We start from the raw sequence: 21348 nt of genomic DNA, 5'->3' as shown, positions 1-21348 counted from the left end.
AAATGGCCGCAGTGGCTGGTGGGAAGTGAAGCAGCTGGGACACGAACTGGTGCCTTCATGGGGGATCCCAGCACTTGCAAGGAGAGGTTTAGCCAATTGAGCCTTTGTGCCGGGTAACCAACCCTTTTAACTGCACCCAAATGTACTTTTATTTCACACAAATCAGTTATTATACCATTTATGAAACTGCTAATAAGGTGTATTATTTAGATCTGTTGTTAAAATGTTACCATGGCAAAACTGGAAGAGTCCACAAAGTTACCCAGCATCTGTTGGCCCTGTTGTAAACAAACAAGGGCAAGATTCTTGCCAAGAGAATGTGTGTACTGAGCTTATTAAACACTAAGAGTCCAGATAGTTTCCTGAAATGAGTGAAGGAAAACAATCAGTAAAAGAAAGGAGCCAAAGAGAATGGCACAGCTGGGTTCTGCTAAAGCACCAGCCCACTCCACCCAGAGAAGCCCACTTCATCAGAACAGGAAGGAACCCGAGCTGCCGGAGCCCATCCCCTATGAATTCATGGAACAGCAAGTGAAAGAAAATAAAAGACATCTGGACTCTTAAAAACAAAGATGGATGTGCTAGAATCTATTTTATTCAATAAATTAATCAGACAAACGTATACATACCCAACTCATTTATATATAAACACACAATTATTATTCATAGCAGTTATTTTTTAAGTCATCATAAACACTAAATTACTGAATATTAAACCACCGTTCCTGAAGAAAAAATACGTTATTAGGTTCTTTAATCAATATATAACCTTATTTTATTGTATTTCTGTTTGCAATCATCTTTTGTATATTACGTGTGGACTGCTAACTGATTAACACTACACTCAGAAATCAGCCAGTTATGGAGCACACACTCTTCTGTGAAGGCGTATCATTGCTATTTTGTACTCTATAGCATTATAGCACTACATCTGGCAGCTAGGGTAAGTGGCGAGATAAATGTTAAAATGCAAAAACCTAAAACTAAGGCATTAAGTAGACTGCAAAATGGACACTTGTTTATAACATAAGAACTTGAACAAGAAATAAAAGCTTTCCCATCTGAATGAGAAACGTGTGCATCAGACATCTCGGATTGTTTTCTTACTCCATGCATACCCCTGAATGTTCAGAGATGCTACAAGAACACTTCTGGAATGCTAAATTTTATTTGCAAAAACCCAATGTACAATAATTACTATCAACTAAGTCACCCACATACACTTGTATTTCCTTAGGTTACTTCTTTTTTATAAAGGTGGACTGTTTGAGTTTTTAGCTGATAGTTTCAATGTATACTATGAAGTAACAGGAAAACTGGGTGCTCATTTCCTCTACACGGTACTAAACTTAAAGGTAGTACAATTAGATATATATTACACACACACACACACATAGAGCATATATATATAAATCCTTACATGTTAAAATTCTCTTAAGAAATCAGGCGCCTACTGACTAGTTCACTCTAGCTAGAATATTATAAAAGGATATAAAATAAAATTTCCAGTCGATGGAAACTCAGGGATAGATGCCTGGCCTAGCAGTTAAGACGTCCAGACATCATGTCTGAGTTCTACATTTAAGTTACTTCTCTCCCTATTGTAGCTTCCTGCTAAAGCACCCCGGGAAGAGGGCCCAGCACCTTAGCTAAATTCTTGCCTTCCATGTGCGAGGATCCCATATGGGCGCTAGTTTGTATCCTGGATGCTCCACTTCCCATTCAGCTCCCTGCTTGTGGCCCAGGAGGGCAGTAGAGGATGGCCCAAGGTCTTGGAACCTTGCACCCACGTGGGAGACCTGTAAGAAGCTCCCATCTTCAGATCGGCTCAGCTCTGGCCATTGCAGTCACTTGGGGAATGAGCCAAGGGGTGGAGGATCTATGTCTCTGTCTCCTCTCAGTAGAAGAATCTGCCTTTTCAATCACAATAAATAAATCTTAACAAACAAAAAAAAAAAGAGCACCCTGGTTGGAAGCAGGTGATGGCTCAAGTGCTTGAGTCTGCCATTCGGAGGACCTGGACTGAATGCCTAGCCCCCTTAGCTTCCACCTGCCTGCTCTGCTACTGCAGGCTTTGGAAATTAAACAGTGGGTGGAAACTCTTAACGTGTGCATGCATGAGCCTCTCAATGAATAAAAATTGTATAACACTGCATTTTGAGCTCTACTGAATAGACTGAGGGTACAAGAGCTGTATTATTCGTTCTAGAAGTCAGGGACAATCAACATGTCCACATGTTTTAACTGCACCACAATTTCAAAACAACATACACAATATGCTCAAAATAAAAAATACTAATAACTTCATTCATGAAGAAATTTACCTTGGGATCAAACTGAAATTGTCACTTCATTTCATAAAGAAATTCAGGTTTTTATTAGGCATCTCAACTCTCAAATAAGAAAAACATATTTATAATTAAAATAAGTACATTTCTCCTATGTAATCAATCTTAAATCTCAAGTATGTATCTGCAGTTAAATCTCCATTAAAAACATAATTCTAGGGGTCAGTGTTTTGGCACAGCTGGCAAAAACACTGTTGGGATGCTGAATTCCTGCATCAAAATTCTTCACTCAAGTTCCAACCACTCCACAGTTCCGACCCAGCACCCTACTGACATGACTGGGAAGCAGCAGACAGATGAAGGCCCAGGTGCTCATGTTCCTGCGACCCACCCGGGAAACCTGGACCGAGTCTCTGGCTCCTGCTTTGGCCTGGCCTAGCCTGCAGCTGCTGTGTTTGGGGATGAATTAACGGATGAATGGAACAGAACTATGCGTGCATCTCCCTGTCTGTCACTTTGCCTTTCAAATAAAAGAAATATTAGTATATGGATGCATGTGTATACTTATATATATATATATATATATGTAAGTACGTATTTCTAGTTGGAACCAATGTAATACAAATCTCCACTGCTGAAACAGTGGGCCAGGTGCAGTAGCCTAGCAGCTCAAGTCGTCGCCTTGAACGCGCCGGGATCCTATATGGGCACCAGTTCTAACCCCAAAGCCCCACGTTCCATCCAGCTCCCTGCTTGTGGCCTGGGAAAGCAATTGAGGACAGTCCAAAGCCTTGGAATCTGTACTTGTGTGGGAGACCTGAAGAGGCTCCTAGCTCCTGGCTTTGTATTGGGGCAGCTTTGTCCATTGCAACCACTTGGGAAGTGAATCAAAGAACAGAAGATCTTCCTCGCTGTCTCTCTTCCAATTTGTATATCAGACTTTCCAATAAAAAATAATAAATCTTTAAATTAAAAAAGGGGCCTGGCATGGTAGCCTAGCATACGCCAGGATCCCATATGGGTGACGGTTCATATCCCAGCATCCCAGCTTCCCATCCAGCTCCCTGCTTGTGGCCTGGGAAAGCAGCTGAGGACAGCCCAAAGCCTTGGGACCCTGCACTCATGTGGGAGAGCCAGAGGAGGCTCCTGGCTCCCAACTGGCTCAGCTCTGGCTGTTGAGGACATTTGGGGAGTGAACCAGCGGACAGAAGATCTTCCTCTCTGTCTCTCCTCCTCTCTGTATCTGTATCTGATTTTCCAATAAAAATAAATTTTTAACCAGTTAAAAAAACAGATTAAATAAATTTAAAAATTTAAATTTAAACTAAAAAAAGAAAAAACAGACAACAGCAAGCCAAACAAAAGAGCATTTGAGTGTAAAGGCTGAGTCCTGAGCCCTCAAGGGAGCCCCACCCACGCTCCCTGACAGCTGAAATGCCCCAAAGGGCTCAGCACTGACAGCAGCAACTCCAGAAAACAGGAAGAGACCTTAAAAACACCAAATTATAGAGAAATACCTCAAATGTCAAGTATTTAGATATGATTCCATATGTAAAAACCACTGAAAGAAGAATCATCTATCATAACATTTAGTGTATCAAGGCCTGAAGGAATTATTTCTAAACACTTCTCTTCATCTCTAAACGGGCACTATTTGCATGGAGTACAAAAATCACTGTGCAAAGCACAAAGGGAGATAATCAATAGAGAAGCTACAATTATTTCATGACCTTTAAAAATCATCAAAACACTAAACACTACTACTGATAATTATCAACTGCAAAAGTGAAACAATAAAACAGTAAAGCACAATTTAAAACATCAGGAACATTGAGATAAATTTCTTGAGAGTCGTTTCAATAGGGCTTGCCTTCTATAACTTCTCATTTGGATCAAGGGTACGTTCTATACCTTGGAGAATTGCGATATTCCCAAGTTTGCATCAGCTTACAACATTTAATTTTCTGTATATTCTTTTCATATTTTAAATCATTTACTTGATATGTAGAGAGAGAGCAAGCTCCTGTTGCTCCCCGAAGACTGCAACAACCCAGTCTGGACCAGACTGAGTCCAGGATGCACCAGCCCAGCTGTTTGACTCCTCACCTGCTGTGTGCCTTATCGGGAAGTTGGGGACCAGCAGCAGAGGCAGCACGCAGGCACTGAGGCCAACTCTCGCCCTTCTTGGTACTTTGTATGCTGCTGCACTAGGAACATCACCCTTTCCGCAATGTTTGGCCCTGCTTGTTCAGTGAGGACTGCGTGCCCTCCACTGCTTCAAGGAGACATTCAACGTCTCTCCAACTGAGCACACCTCACTCACAGGCCACCTGCTTCCGTAAACCCCATTAATACGCAATTCAGGTTCTCTCATATTACTACTACTGTTCTTCTGTGTTTTTTTGATTTGTTTTGTTTTCTGGTTTTTTTGCTTTGCTGCACTTACTCTTTTGTCCGCTAACTCCCTCTTGTTTCATTTGGTAAGATGAAACATGAGTGTATCACTAGAGAAAGGTTGTCTGTCTGCTTTGAGAAAAAAAATGTTGGGTCACCAATCACCAACTTTAGAAATGACGATAAGCATCATTTTTGGAGGAGAGAGGGCAGCGGGGTGAGGCTGGAAAGCAGAGTTACAGAGAAGAGGGGAGAAAGAGGTTTCATCCGCTGGTTAATTCCCCAAATGGCTTCTAACAGTGGATTCAAAGCCAGGAGCCAGGAGTTTCTTCCAGGTATTCCGTGAGTGCAGGGGCCTAAGGATTTGAACCTCCACTGCTTTTCCAGGTTATTAGCAGGGAGCTGGACAGGACTCAAACAAGTGCCCACAGGGGATGCTGGAGCTGCAGGCAGAAGCTCAGTCTACCGTACCATGGCACTGGCCCCGTAACTTACATCTTAATTTATGGACTGAAAAGCAGGCAGCAGTATATGTGATTATAGTTAATACAGCTGAAGAATGGTGTTACTTGACCATACCAGGGTAACTGAAACTCACGCACACTGAAATTACACAAAGCTGCCTGCCTTTGCAGTCACTCTTTTAGACTCCACTTTTACCAATTAAAGCAAGTGAGATTCCCACGTCATTAGACCATAACTTTATCTTGTTTTGACTCTTGTATAAAACACAGCTATGTCACCTTATCAGTACAATCTGAACGTCTTTATAGAATCCTATCTATTCACAAGATAGAATCAACTCCTCCCTGGTCTTCCTCAACCACCTCATTTTACACATAGCTTTTCGTTATATTTGGTTTGCGTTTAATTTTACTGAATAGGTTTTTAAAATTCACTTCTTTCTCCGAGTCCTACTTTCCATTATTATACAATCCATCGTGTTCCTGTATCACTAATAAATTCATTAATCAATACCAAAAATTAAATGTCCTTCCAACTGAGAAGACCTTTACAGATGCAAAGCTTGTTTTAAATATAGAAGATGTTTGAATAATTCACATATGCAAAGATGCTCAGCATCATTAGCTAACAGCGCAATGTGCATCAACACTGCAACACCGAGTTTCACACCCAAAGGACAGCAGCAATGAGAAGGGAGGAACAGGTGTGCGGAAGCATGTGGTGAACTCAGAAGCCGTACACACTGCCCTGGGAATGTAAAGTGAGGCAGCTGATTTGGAAATGGCCTGGCAGCTTCCCAAAAGAGCAAATACAAAAGCTGACATCCGACCCAGCAATTCCACTTCTAGAGAAATGAGAATATTGTGTCCACACAACAGTTCCCAGCAGCACTCCCGCTGACTGCGAAGGCGGGGACAACCCCAAGCGTCTACCAAGTTGTGAACATATAAAATATGGCAGATCAATGCAGCGGGGTATTTGTCAATTACACACTGCAACTAGGCTGAATTCTGGAAGAGCAAAAGTTGAAGGGTTGGGCCCAGCGCGGTAGCCTAGTGGCTGAAGTCCTCACCTTGCAAGCACTGGGATCCCATATGGACGCCAGTTCTAATCCTAGAGGCCCTGCTTCCCATCCAGATCCCTGCGTATGGCCTTGGGAAAGCAGTCACGGATGGCCCAAAGCCTTGGGACCCTGCACATGCGTGGGAGAACCAAGACAAGTTTCTAGCTCTTGGCTTCAAATCGGCTCAGCTCTGGCCATTACAGACACTTAGGAAGTAATCAGCGGATGGAAGATCTTCCTCTCTGTATATATGACTTTCCAATTTAAAAAAAAAAAAAGGTTGAGGGGCCAATGCTAGCGCAGAACAGTAAAAGCCACAACCTGTGACACTGGTTCCTGTCCCAGACGATCCACCCAGTTCCTGCTAATGTGCCTGGGAAAGCAGCAGAACGTGGTCCAAGTCCTTTGGCCTCTGCACCCATATGGGATAACTGGAAAAAGCTCCTGGCTCCTGACCGGCCTGACACAGTCCTAGCCCACACAGTTATCTGAGAAATAAATCAGCTGATACCTCTCTGTTGAGCTCTTTCAAAGAAATAAATAAATTTTTTTAAGGTTTGTTTTTAATTGAAAAGGCAGATATACAGAGAGGAGAGACAGAGAGGAAGGTCTTCCATCCAATGGTTCATTCCCAAAGCCGACGCAACAGCTGGAGCTGAGCCAATCCAAAGCCAGGAGCTTCCTCCGGATCTCCCGCGTGGATGAAGGGTCCCAAAGCTTTGGGCCAAGCTCGACTGCTTTCCCAGGCCACAAGCAGGGAGCTGGATGGGAAGCTGGGACGCTGGGATTAGGGATTAGAACCATCACCCATATGGGATCCTGGCGCGTTCAAGGCAAGGACTTAAGCTGCTATGCTATCACGCCAGGCCCAAGAAATACATAAATTTTTTAAAAGATTTATTTATTTTTATTGGAAAGGCAGATATACAGAGAGGAGGAGAGACAGAGAGCAAAATCTTCCCTCCGATGGTTCACTTCCCAAGCGGCCGGAACGGCCGGAGCTGAGCCAATCCAAAGCCAGGTGTTTCTTCTGGGTCTCCCATGCCGGTGCAGGGTCCCAAGGCTTTTTGCCATCCTTGACTACTTTCCCAAGCCACAAGCAGGGAGCTGGAAGGGAAACAGGACTGCCAGGATTAGAAACGGCACCCATATGAGATCCCGGCACTTGCAAGGCAAGGACTTTAACTGCTACACTATCATGCCGGGCCTGAAATAAATAAATCTTAAAAAAAGAAATTTAAGGGCCCGGGACCGTGGCCTAGCAGCTAAAGTCCTCACCTTCAACACGCCAGGATCCCACATGGGCGCCGGTTCTGATCCCAGCAGCTCCACTTCCCATCCAGCTCCCTGCTTGTGGCCTGGGAAAGCAATCAAGGACAGCCCAAAGCCTTGGGACCCTGCACCCACGGAGGAGACCCGGAAGAGGTTCCAGGTTCCTCGCTTTGGATCGACGCAGCACTGACCATTGCGATCACTTGGGGAGTGAAACATCGGATGGAAGATCTTCCTCTCTGTCTCTCCTCTCTGTATATCTGACTTTGTAATAAAAATAAATAAATCTTAAAAAAAAAAAAAAGAAATTTAAGTAAGAAAATCCAGTCAAAAAAAATTTCAAATGTCCATTTATAAGGTATGTCCACACAAGAGACAGGGACAAGGATAAGGCCAAACCCTAGCGCACGGCAGGCTGGAGGTCTAGGAAGAAGTGAAGATGTGCTACTAAAGGACACTGGCTTGCTTTCTGAGCTGATAAAACTGCTCTAAAACTGACCATACTAATGGCCGTACTACTTCAGAATATATTAAATTCTATTGAATCATAAACTTTAAATGGGTGTACTGTATGTGAAATGGAATGTCTCAATAATGCTATTAACTTTTTTTCATAGAGTATGTCCTGTCAAATAAAAAAACTAATCAATTTTACCCAACTATAGTCACTGTCTGCAGTCCATCTATTCATATTCTATTCATATACAAAAGAAGTGCAAGTTTCCATGTGCGACACTCGCGTTCACAAATAGCTCTTATCACACTAAAACACACGTTCCTTCATGGTAAGTTACTGACCACCCAGCTATCAACTCACCAAACAGCTACACAAAAAAAGTTGATCACTGCATTATTTCTTGTTACAAAATTATACTACAATGACAGATAAAACTATGGCTCAACCTTTCTGCATATCTTCACAGCAAATGCTAAGGACACAGAAACAATACATGAAAAGGAACCCTTCCTGGAATGCAGCCCTGAAAATGGGATGAGCCAGGCCTACAGTCAAAAGAGCACTAAGGAGGATGATGACAAGACAGAAGGACTCTCATGATCTGGCTCTTCATGAAGAAAAAAAAAATGGTCATTGTGCAAGAGAAAATAAATAGAGGGTCTGACCTAAGACCTAACTGAAGGCATAACCTTCCCATTACAGGGAAAACAAACAACAACCTGAAGGAAGACGCGGCACAAGAGAAACCAGTAACAGGAACGTGATGAGAGTGCCCTAGCCAGATCAGATACATAAAACATTCCTAACTCTGGCTTTATGCTGTTGGTCATGTTAATATGGAGCCACTGAAGATTTCTGGACAGGGAAATGACATGTTGTGACTGGGACATAAAGCTCACTTAACCATATATGAATGGAAAATTAGATCCAGATAAGAGTCTAACTTACAGGACTAGGTACGGCACAGAGCTACAAGAAACAGAAGAGAGGGGGCCGGCACGATGGCTTCATGGATAAATCCTCGCCTTGCATGTACCAGGATCCAATGTGGGCACTGGTCCATATCCGGGTGCTCCACTTCCCATCCTGCTCCCTACCCGTGGCCTGGGAAAGCAATCAAGGATGGGCCAAAGCCTTAGGACCCTGTACCCACATGGTAGACCTAACAGAAGCTCCTGGCTTTGGATCAGCTCAGCTCTGGCCATTGTGGCCACTTTCAAAAGTGAACCAGAGGATAAATGATCTTTCTGTCTCTCCTCTCTGTAAATCTGCCTTTCCAATGCAAATAAATAAATCTTCAAAAAAAGAAAGAAAAAAAAAAAAAAGAAAGAAAACGGAAGGGAAAAAGAGTGATCCTCTCAGTATGCACCACTCAGGACAAGATCAAGACTGGCTGACCAGCCACCATGGAGGAAGCAGGAAGCCAGGCATGTAACAGGTGCTGGCTGAGTCCATGCCAGTATCAATTATGCAACATCGGTTTTAAATAGGTACCACTAAGATACCTAGAAGAGGATCATGGTATACCCAAGCTTACACTGTCTAAATCTCAAAACTTGATTGCTGGACTGATTCACTATCAGTATCATCAAATGCTACAGGGTCCAGGAAAGAACATATCTTCCAAAAATGGACTCTAAATTAGTTATGAATTAATGAATTAATGTAGATTTCCACTTTGCTATTTCTGCTTTATTCTTTATCCCATATCTCTAATTACTGGCTGTTAAGATAAAAAGTTTAAATAACTGTCCTCCCAAATTTGAGGAGAAAGAGCAAAGATTTAGCGTCTAAAAATTAATCTTAAATTGAAAAAAGTCAAGTCACCCACACCAATGTATAAACAGCAGGACTGCCTTTCCAAAGGTCAACAGCATGCCTAAGTGATAAGGCACAAAACGCTGCAAGTCCATTTTGAAAGAAAAAGGTAGTATCATTAACTCAACTTTAACTTTCCTTGAATATATCCTAATTTATTCAATCGGAATATTCATTGTCCTTATGAACCACCTTAAAACTTACAAAACAATGTTTATTTTGTGCAGTTGTTGTGCTTTAAAACACACAGATTTACAATTAAAAACCCTCGTTTTTAGACACTTGGAATAGCATTGTCATTCTTCTTAATCTAAGAGCAAGGTAAGAATTGACTACTTTGTGAAGTGTATACAAACTGCTCCACCCCAGAAAAAACAGAATTGAAGAATTTGAAACTTGCACAAAGTTAAAAGGGTCAAAGGATGTCTTCTACCCATTTCCAAACATGGCACTGGGGAGGGCCAACAAATCACTGGGCTCCACATGCCCAAGCCTGATGCCATAGGACTGGATTTTTATCTATCCAAACCTTTGCATCTTACCTTGCATTTTTAACTCAAGTTCACATGCAATGCTGCTGTTTCGAGACGTAACAACTTCAAAATCCCTATTCCCAACACGCAGTACCCATTTTTAAATTGAGATGCCATTTCCTGTTAAATTTAGCCATGTTTCTTTAAATGGTAAACGAATAATTATCCCACAGAACGATAAATTCACCTTTTTAATTTTTTTTTTAACAGCAAAATGACACAAAGGGATGTTCCATCTGGCTGTTCATTCCTCAAATCCCTACAATAGTTTGAACAGCTCTTAGCTGAACCTAAGAGCAAAGAACTCTGCCGAGGTCTCCCTTGCGAGTGACAGGGATCCAAGTATTTGAGTCCCCATTTGCCACCCACCAGGGCACACTGGCAGGAAGCCAGATAGGAAGTCAAGGAACTGACCCTTCTACACGGAGGAAGGCCAGAGTCCCAGCAGCAACATAACCAACTGGTGCTACAACACATACCCCCATCATCTCTTAAGGTGTATTTTTATATAGAAAACATACCTGAGCCCAACTCAAACGGCAAACCCTTACAATCTTAGATCTAAAAGAGCATCTGAAAGAATCATGTGACATACATGATACCATTAGTACGGAATGCCCGAAATGAGCAAATCTATACAGATAAGCAGCTGCTTAGGATTGTAGAGGTAGAAACCAAGAGAGACGACCAGGCAGTTATGGGAATAAATACACTAAAATCTATTAACGTACACATTTTAAACAGGTAACTATCGTGACATATAAACTACATTTCAATAAAGCTGCTGTTAGTAAAAGTTTATCCAGTAGCTAAGAAACATTAAACCAAACGTGGTACTTTAACTATTCCTAGAAATGCAAAATTCTAACGTCAACAGTTCCTTTGTACTTTCATCTACCAGTCATTCTGATTGCTAAGATTCTCAGCTGCATTTTTTAAGAAAACACCTTCTTCCACAAACTTCTGTTTTTTTATCTCTACCTTAAAGGAAGACTTTAGAACACATGTCCCAGTTAAACAAGCCTGCTCTGAAAATTATTGCAAAGTCCAAATTAGCTAGGTTATAAAGTACTTGTAAAGCTATTAAATTGCAAGTATGCACAAATATTATGTTCAGAATTAGTGAGATGGCCTCTGGAATAATCCTATGTACCAAAACTATTCAACTCTCAGATGCAATTTTTGAAAACTTAACTTGCGTCACCAAATCAGTTCTCCGCCCTCATCTTCACCAGGGGCAGCTGAGTAGCCAGACTGGCTCTGGGGATCAATCACATAAGGAATACAGAGCCTTCTCCAGGTTTCGTCTCATCTTTCCTGCACACATAGTTCATACGTAGCTTGTAGCACAAATGCGGTGCTACATGGTTCTTACAAAAAACATGGTCCCACATTTTAGGACCAGTGCTGTGGCACAGTAGGTACAGCTATTGCCCTGGCACCAGCATGCCCAATGGACACAGGTTCAAGTTCTGGCTTCTCCACTTCTGATCCAGCTCCCTACTAAGGCACCTGGGAAAGCAGCAGAGGATGGCCCAAAGCCTTAGGCCCCAGCACCTATGTGGGAAACCCAGAAGAAGCTCCTGGCTCCTGACTTTACACCAGCCTAGCTCCAGCCACTGTGAGTATGTGAGGAGTGAACTAATGGAAGGATGATTTATCCGTAACTCCGCCTTTCAAATAAATAAATATTAGAAAAAAAAGCACTTGTTTCCTAACCAGGAGTACTGAAGCAGTGTTACATCTTTCCTTTGAACTTTCATCTACCAGTCATTCTGACTGCTAAGATTCTCAGCTGCATTTTTTAAGAAAACATCTTCTTTCACAAACTTCTCATGTTTTTCATCTCTACCTAAAGGAAGACTTTAGAACACATTTTTCAGAGTCCACGGAAGATTTTAAGGTTTTCTATTACTTGACTATTTGTCCCTTGAATTAATCTTCTTCTAACTTCATGCCCAATGATCTGGTTAACAGTGTTGCCACTAAATATAACAGGACTTACGTCTCATGAGTTCCAAAAAAGAAAATGGGTAACTTGTTTGTGGGTGGCTTTACAGCTCCATCAGGAACTTCATCTACCTAAAAGAGAGGTAAGAATAATCAAAATCTTTTAAACCATACGTATCTCACACAACTACATAAGCAGAGAACAAGATATCGAAAAAGGGTATGGAAAAAAAATCAGTTCCAGGGACTAATAACCCTACATCCCGTTTTGAACCCCAAGTTTTTTTCAACATTTATTTGGTAGTAAAGCCGAGACTGACATGACGCCAATACAGCCACTTCCTTAATCCACCAAGTATATCCACCACTCACCTCTGCGAAGCACTGTTACCCACTAGCCGTGGCAAAGCACGACACCTTCACCATCACAGCCTTCTGACAATCCCAAATGTCTGAATTGTTCAACATGCGCAAATCTAAGGATTTCAGCTGAACAGTCAATCTGTTTGACAATGTTAAAGGATATTTCTGTAAGAAGGCTAGATAACGAGTAATCTGCTGTAAAAGCAGTATCTTGTAAAAGATGAAATATGTTATGCAAAGATTCTTCACCCACATGGCTGAATCACTTGAGGTTACCTGTCCCTTTTTTGTCTGCTTTCGATCCTTTTAATTAGGGAAGAAGGGATCAGGTACTGCTATGTCAAACACATACAATACTTGTTACTCCGAGCTGGCATTGTAGCATGGCACATAAAGCTGCCACCACAGCCTGCAATGCTGGCATCCCCCAAGTTGGTGCTGGTTTAAGTCCCGACCACTTAAGCTAATGTTCCTGGAAAGCAGAGAAACCCAAACCCTGGGGACTCTGCACCCACATAGGAGACCCAAAAGTTCCTGGTTCCTGGCTTTGGCCTGGCTCAGTCCTGGGCATGGTTGCCATTTGAGGATTGAACTAATGATGGAAGATGTCTCACTCTTCCTCTCATTCTCTGTTAATTTTTTTTAAAGATTTATTTTATTTTTATTACAAAGTCAGATATACAGAGAGGAGGAGAGAGAGAAAGAGAGGAAGATCTTCCATCCAATGATTCACTCCCCAAATGAGTGCAATGGCTGGTGATGTGCCGATCTGAAGCCAGGAGCCAGAAACCTCCCCCAGGTCTTCCACGCGGGTGCAGGATCCCAAAGCATTGGGCCGTCCTCGACCACTCTTCCAGGCCACAAGCAGGGAGCTGGATGGGAAGTGGAGCTGCTGGGACTAAAACCGTCACCCATGAGATTCCAGCGCGTTCAAGGCGAGGACTTAAGCCACTAGACCACGCCACCGGGCCCAACTCTTTAAATGTTTAGTAAAGGTGGGGGACAGAGAGGCAGACCACAAAAGGGCCTAATCTACACTGTAGGCACTGTGGTGTTGAAGAAAACACCCTAACATGAACGCAACAGGCTGTTTGCAGGAGCAGGCTGGGTGAAATCACTGCCACTCAACATCTCTACTGACTCTGATCTATCAATAGGATTCCATTTTTTCACTTTTATGGGAAGGCCTCAACAACTCTGGTAGAAAGACAACAAATGGCCGCTTTCTGCCAACCTGGTTCATGTGTCTTCTACTTTTGGCCTTGATGTAAATACTTAGCAGTCACACAGCTTCATAAATATTAAGACACTCTAAAAGCTGATTTTAAAAGCAACTTTAGGAAAAACGAATTGCAAGAAGGATGGCGTTGTGAAATAACACATAAAGGCACTGAGATGACAGCAGTATCCCATATAGGCACCGCTTCCTGTGCAGTCTGCGCCACTTCTGGTCCAGCTCCTTACCGCTGGCCTGGGAAAACGAGCCCAAATGCTTAGGCCCCTGCCACGTGGGCGGCTGCTCTAGAGGTTCTTAGTTTGTCATTGGCCTGGTACGTCCCCAGACTACCCCAACCCTTTAGAAGGAACCAGCAGATGGAAGATCAAAGATGTCTGTTTTTCCCTCTCTGTGTAACTTTGTCTTTCAAATAAATAAACATATCTTTGGGGAAAAAAGGATTACAAGTATGTGCAGGCTTAAAACTAATCAAGTTTGGGCCCGTATGCAGTAGCCTAGTGGCTAAAGTCCTCACCTTGCACATGCCAGGATGGAACCCATATGGGCGCCAGTTTGTGTCCAGGCTGCCCTGCTTCCCTTCCAGCTCCCTGCTTGTGCCCTGGGAAAGCAGTCCAGGACAGTCCAAAACCTTTGGACGCTGCACCTGTGTGGGAGACCGGGAATGGGCTCTGGGCTCCTGGATTTGGATCGACACAGCTCCGCCCATTGTGGCCACATGGGGAGTAAATCATCTTCTCTTCTCTTCTGTCTCTCCTCATGACTTTCCAATAAAAATAAAATAAATTAAAAAAAGAATGGCAAGGGTCTGGCGGCATGGCCTAGCAGCTAAAGTCCTCATCTTGAATGCCCCGGGATCCCATATGGGCGCCGGTTCTAATCCCGGCAGCTCCACTTCCCATTCAGCTCCCTGCTTGTGGCCTGAGAAAGCAGTTGAGGAGGGGCCAATGCCTTGGGGCCCTGCACCCGCGTGGGAGACCTGGAAGAGGTTCCTGGTTCCCGGCTTTGGATCGGCACAGCACTGGCCGTTGAGCTCATCTGGGGAGTGAATGATCAGATGGAAGATCTTCCTCTCTGTACATCTGACTTCGTAATAAAATAAATAAATCTTAAAAAAAACTGACAAAAGAAGGAAGGTAACTCAGGGATATATAATGTCAAAACTTCCCTTTTTAACTCAAACTCGTTATATCAAACTAGTTTTCTAAAATCCAGTCACCTAAAATTGATGACAGGCATGGGGGAGATGATTTGGAAGTAGATCATTTGAAGACATTCCTATTGGCCTTCAATTGCACTGGGACACAGGGATCTGAACGCAGATGTCTCAGACCATCCTGGGCCTTTACAGCACTTCAAGAAAATAAAGATGCCTCTAAAACCACAAAAACCTGTCAGCAAAGAGGCCTTAAACCCACCCAGCTTCCCTAGCTTTACTTAAATTCTAAGGGGAGTATTAAAATATCCAGAGTTACATATTAAGGATTGGAGAGGGGGCTGCAAGGCAATCCGACTCACAGCTATTACCTTCATGAATCTCAACATACTCCAGAGTCAAAGTGCACACAAAGGGTTAAAAGATTTCAAAAAGGCAACTGACTAGAATGCGAACATGCCCAAGACAAAGACTAGGGATTGCTGAAGTCAAGACAGACATCACTGAATAGGCAGCTCAATAAAAAAGGAGGGAAAACTTTGGACTGTATGAAGCTTGATTCTGTTACCTAATGGATATTTTCTCCCATTACTGTTCCCAACTGACACCCAGGATTTAAAATTCAAAGAACTAGAGCCCAGATCTATGGTTCAGTGACTAAGCCCTTGCCCTGTAAGCGCTGGGATCCCAAGTGGGCTCCAGTTTGTGTTCCAAATGCTCCACTTCCCTTCCAGCTCCCTGCTTGTGGACTGGGAAAGCAGCTGAGGACAGCCCAAGGCCTTGGGACCCTGCACCCACGTGGGAGACCTGGAGGCGGCTCCAAGCTCCTGGCTTCGGATTGGCTAGGCTCCAGCCGTTGCAGCCGCTTAGGAGGGAACCACTGGACGGAAGATCTTCCTATTTCCTCCTCTCTGTATATCTGCCTTTCCAGTAAAAGTGGATAAATTTTAAATATACAAAAGAACCCCACTATATATATATGTGTATATATATATATATGGAGAGAGAGAGAGAGAGAGAGAAATACAGTGTCAAAGGGCCAGAGTTGGGAGAAAATTAACTGTTTTAAAAATATTAAGTCTTGGAGTTCGGCACGGTAGCTCAGTAGCTAAAGTCCTCACCTTGCACAGGCAGGGATCATATGTGGGAGCCAGCTCTAATTCTGGCAGTCTCACTTCCCATTCAGCTCCCTGCTTATGGCGTGGGAAAGTAGTTGTCCCACAACCTGGGGACCCTTCACCCATGTGGGAGACCTGGAAGAGGCTCCAGGCTCCTAGCTTCAGATCAGGGCAGCACTGGCCATTGCAGCCACCTGGGGAGTAAACCAGAGGACAGCAGATCTTCCTCTCTGTCTCTCCTCCTCTCTGTATATCTGATTTTCCAATAAAAATAAAATCTTAAAGTAATAATAAAGTAATAAAATCATAAGTCTTTCCAACACCACATGGCCAGACCTAAGAACCATCTTACCTGTGCATCTCAGCTTTTGTTTAATTCCTAATACTGTCTTAGGACCCAACAACCTAACACACAGCCCTTTTTTTTTTCTGAATGGAGCTCAGATATTGACAGCCTCATCCCTGATGTGCCACAAAATATGCTGGGTACTTCATGCCTCCTCTGTTCCACCAGACAACCTGGGACCTCTGATCCACTCCTTGCACCCTAAGGAAAAACGGTAAAAACCGCTTCTTCAAGGTCACATGAATAAACGTGGAAATACAAGTCCCGGACCTTCCTTGGTACTTCTTGTAAGAGGTGTAAGAACATGCTACTAAACTGACACACCTGTAAGGTTTCATTCCCAATACACACTTACATACATACTTAAACCTTATCAATCCAATTTCATCACAGATACGTTCCTCTACAACATCTCCTGAATGAGCCTGCGTGCAAGGTGCAGACTCCATTGATACTCTGCACCGTATGCATTACGGAACCGTGTGCAATTTTAGCCATTTCTAAACGTACAACTCCTACAAACGGGCCGTAACTGGCCACCTCCTTGGCAGAAGGCATACAAGTCTGGAAAAAAACAAACCAGTGAGACATAGGCAGAAAGCAACACCCGGGATCTTATATTTACCCGGGCGACTGACCCCACAAAAACTACAACGAAAGGTCAGGTTACAACACAAGACTAACTGGGAAAGCGAAGGAAGACGATAAAGGACAACCGGGGGAGAGGGGGGGGATTTTTTCAGAGCAACAGTAGGCAGCAGGCCTCGCAGCAGCCCTGCACCGCCAAGCACCTGGGCTGCAAATCACTCACCCGCGCTGGCCAATGAGGGTAGCCTTTCATCTTGGCGAAGATGAGGTCTCCAGGTTTGAAATCGCGAGTCATGTTTCGGGGATGAGGTCGGGGAGGGGTCCCAAGCTCAGCAGGAGGACGGAGATGAGCGAGGAGGCGGCCCGGGGATGCGGCGGGAGTCGGAGTGCAGGCTGCCCGGCCGGCCGCAGGAAGAGGAGGATGCCTGGGGGCGGCCCGACGCGCCTGCGATGGGGACAGCACCGGAGGGGAGAGGGAGGGCGGTCAGAGCCCAGCAGCCCGCAGGGAGGGAGGGCGGGAGGGCCGCCCGGCGAGGGGGAGGGGAGCCGGCGGGGGAGGGGCGCAGGGTGGGAGCTCCGCCCCGGCAAGTGCGCGGCCCCGGCGGCCCCGCAGCGACCCCCGCGGCCGGCCGGCCCCGACGCCGCCAGAGGCAGGGATGCAGCCCAGCCCCTCGCCCCATCTGCCCTGGGGGGGCTTCCCTGCCCCGCGCCTAGGAAGGCTCGAGCCCCAAGAGGGAGGGGGAGCAGGAGAGAGAGAATAAAATAATAAGAAGAATAATAAAGATGGTGAGGAGAGGCGCACCCGGCCGCCCGCCCGCCGCTCGCCGGCCCCCCGAGCGGGCCGCGTCCACTTCCCCCGCGACGGGCCAGCAGCAGCGAGGCCACGGGGGGGGCGGGGCGAGGGCCCGCCGCCCGCTCACCTGCCGCGGGCGCGGAGGCTGCGGTGGCGGGCCGGCCGCCTCTGCCCGCGTCCACGCAGGACACCTGCGCCACCAGCTGCCGCAGAGGCGTCCCAACGGCTCCGAACCGCAACCGCCGCCGCCGCCGCCGCTGCGCTGCTCCCGCGCGGCTCCCGCTCGGCGCCCGCTAGCACTGGGCGGCACCACCGGCGCGTCCGGGCAGGGGGGACTGCCGGCCCGCAGCCGCCGTGTACGGCTCCGCAGCCGCGCGTCTCCAGGCGCCACGGGTGCGAGGTCGCAAGTGCGCCTCACCCGCGTCCAGGTGGAGAGGCAGATCGCTGCGAGGGAACAAACGCGTGAGCAGCAACAGCTCGGCCCGCTGCGGCTCCCCCCCCCGCGCCGTGCGGAGTGGTCGGGCCCGGCCCGCCCCTGCTGGCTGCTCTGCGTGTGTGTATTTGTATGTGTACTGTATGTAAAAGGCGGGGAGGGAGGAAACGATTGTTGTGGACCGGGTTTGGGGGCGGGTATCCAGGCCTGTAGCCCTTGGCTGCGTGTTAGGGAGAAACTGGCAGCGTGTGCTATGTGCATGCATCGTTTCCCCGGGGTGGGGAAGCGTAAACTGCGCTTGCAGTTTGCATCATCCTAAAAACAGGAGCTGTGCAAAAAAAAAAAAAAAAAAAAAAAACCATAGATGAAATTGGAGCAGAGGCGGTTGCAGAAAACGTGAAACTCGTAGGCCTCTGGCACCTCGCTGAATGGGCCTCACAGCCGCCTTTTCTCTGAAATGGTAATACGAGAAAGCCCCATTTCGGTTTTTTGCCATGTAAAGCACCTAAAACTGCAAACGAAACTGCAATCCTAACGAATGCAAAACCTAGAAAATATAAAACAATGACAGGAAAGCATAAGCCTTACAGATAGGATGTGGATTTGCCTCCTCCCCCCCCCGCCGCACTAAATTTTAGCTGCATCTGAATTTATTTCCTAAGTAGAATAATAGCTGATACACAGCTGTGTTACTACAATGCGAATGTTACACCTGTTAAAACAATTAATTTTAAAGATTATCTTAAATACTGTGGCCAACACATTTTAAAATATATCAATGTGCTCAGCCTCCTGATATGGACTAATACTTTAATATTTTTGTTGTACCAGAGCTGTGATCACCAGCATTGGCTTAATTTTGCTTATCTGTTAACATTCACCTGGGTTCCCCCAAATGGGAAGGTACTCTGTGTGAGGAGTCAGACAGGATAGGAGGTAGTTAGGGTTTCTCTGGTCCCTGCTGAAGTTATTTTTTATAAATATAAAGTTATATTTTTCAGCAGCCCCAATTCCCATCCAGCTCCCTGCTTGTGGCCTGGGAAAGCAGTCAAGGACGACCCAAAGCCTTGGGACACTGCACCCGCGTGGGAGACCTGGAAGAGGCTCCAGGTTCCTGGCTTTTGGATCAGCTCAGCTTTGCAAATCAGTGGATGGAAGATCTTCCTCTCTGTCTCTCCTCCTTTCTGTGTATTTGACTTTACAATAAAAAGAAGTAAATATTTTTTTAAAAAAATGGAAGGAGGAAGTTAACCAGTCCCACTTGTCTGAGGTTTGGACAATTCTGTGCTTTGATTAATTCCCCTGAGATGGTGCATAAAAGACACCATCTCCACCATTAACTCGGGTTTTTCTTTCCTTCCTTTCCACTGTGGCAGGAGCCCTTTTTCCCTTTTTTTTCCTAAATAAATTCTACTTTGTCTTGCGAGACAAGAAACAAGGTTGCTGCTGTGTTTTCATGTTGAACATCCTACAACGCTTCCAAAAGTTCGTGAGAAAATGGAATGAAAAGAGGATTATTTCCATGCAAAATTGTGGGCCACAGCTTTTTTCATAGTTGCATTTGTTCATCAACCTTTTGGAAGACCCCACAAATGTGAAAAATAGGGCATTTTGAAAATTAATTCAGATTAATTTGAACAACTTTGTATTCATTGAGCCAGCAAAAAAAGTACCTAGTATGTGTCAAGCACTATTAGGCACAGCTATGAAAGACAAACGCTGTCTACTTCAAACTGTCTGAAAATAGCCCAGAAATGTAAAATCACATGAGTGTTAACAACTAGCTAAGTCTGGCTTTGAAATACAGGAGGCACAGCTGGAAGTAACTCTGGAAAAGCTTTGTTGAATATCTAAAATTTGAGAATTATTTTGGAGAGAGAGCGTGGATGCTCACCAAAAAAAAAAAAAAGAAAAACAAAAGAGTGAAGGCATTTCCCACATAAAATGTCCTGTGGGGAGTTGAAGAAATTAAGTGAAACGAGGCAAAAGTAGAAGATGCAGGTGGAGCAACAGGAGAAACTGACTAGCAAGGAAGAAGGAAGCAGCGTTAGACAGTGTCCTAAAACTTCTCATCCTGAGCTTCAGTTTGATGCAGTGTATTCTAAGGAGCTTCTTAGGTCACTGAGAAAGAAGGAAATAGGAATGACCAAAGTTACTCTCCGTGTTTCAAGAGAGATGCTTGTAGAAAGGGATGGGGGTCAGCGGCACTTCACTAAGCGACCCTGTTTTCTGGTTGAGACTGGTAGCTATGAGCAAAGGTGCATCGAAATAATTACACTTAGGAATACTTGTCAGATGTTTGTCCTGCACTGGAAAAGGTGGAGAAAGGTGCACTGAATCGAAGCCCAAGACCCTGAGCAGGTGAGACCACGCCCACATGGGGTGCAGACACCTCGTTTGTGGCAAGCTGTGGAGGCTAAGGCAGCATCACCTACACCTGGGACCTTGTTAGCCTCAGCCTGTTAGCACTCCTACTAAATCATAATCTGCATCTTAACAAGATCCCCAGGTAGTTCTTATGCAAATTGGAGTTTGAGAAACTGCTGTGGAGGATTCCACAGACTCTCACCTACAGGTGAAAACAGACATATACATTATAATTAGTATGCAAAGAGAAGTTCTTTGGAGTGCTGCACGTGTAGAAAGGGTGATTCCTGTGAATGGGGTGATCCTCGGAAAATAAAGCAGGGAACAGAGAAAAGCCTTCAAGTTTCAGTGTTCCTGTTAAGTGTAAGCCAAATTCTTGCTCTAAGTATTGGCAGGTTTAACTTGTGATAGTTTGTAGGCGACACTCTCTCAACCAGAAGGCAGAGCAAGCAGGTGGTGGTTTAAGCCTCCAGAGAACAAAAGCCCAAGATCCCCCGAGCTGCAGTTCTGCCGCGGGGGGGGGGGGGGGGGGGGGGGGGAGGGGTGGTACCGACTGCAGGGAGACTGGGGGGCGGGGGAGGAGGAAGAGGAGGAAAGGCTGTCCGGGTCTTAGCCATTTGGAAAATGTTTCTGAACTGCTGGGAACCATGCTCCCTACCAACCAAACTGGATGCAGTCCCCAGTCAGTCCTCTTGATGGGCCAGACTAGG

At 45.1% G+C, this 21348-nt stretch overlaps 1 protein-coding gene across 1 annotated transcript in view; it reads right to left on the bottom strand.

Annotated features, from left to right (window-relative positions):
* The window catches only part of PSIP1 (PC4 and SRSF1 interacting protein 1), a 40629-nt gene extending 22498 nt beyond the window's left edge, over positions 1-18131 (bottom strand). Inside the window, exons 1-3 of the mRNA XM_058672166.1 lie at positions 17966-18131; positions 17269-17490; positions 12296-12372 (exon numbers count right to left, since the gene is read on the bottom strand). Coding sequence (XP_058528149.1) covers positions 12296-12372; positions 17269-17340 — 149 coding nt within the window. The 5' untranslated portion in view covers positions 17341-17490; positions 17966-18131. The remainder of the gene's footprint in view (positions 1-12295; positions 12373-17268; positions 17491-17965) is intronic.
* Positions 18132-21348: the final 3217 nt, after the last annotated feature.

Source organism: Ochotona princeps, chromosome 14, assembly GCF_030435755.1.
Source record: "Ochotona princeps isolate mOchPri1 chromosome 14, mOchPri1.hap1, whole genome shotgun sequence".
NCBI classification, from domain to species: domain Eukaryota; kingdom Metazoa; phylum Chordata; class Mammalia; order Lagomorpha; family Ochotonidae; genus Ochotona; species Ochotona princeps.
This window is presented reverse-complemented; position numbering and strand designations above follow the sequence as displayed.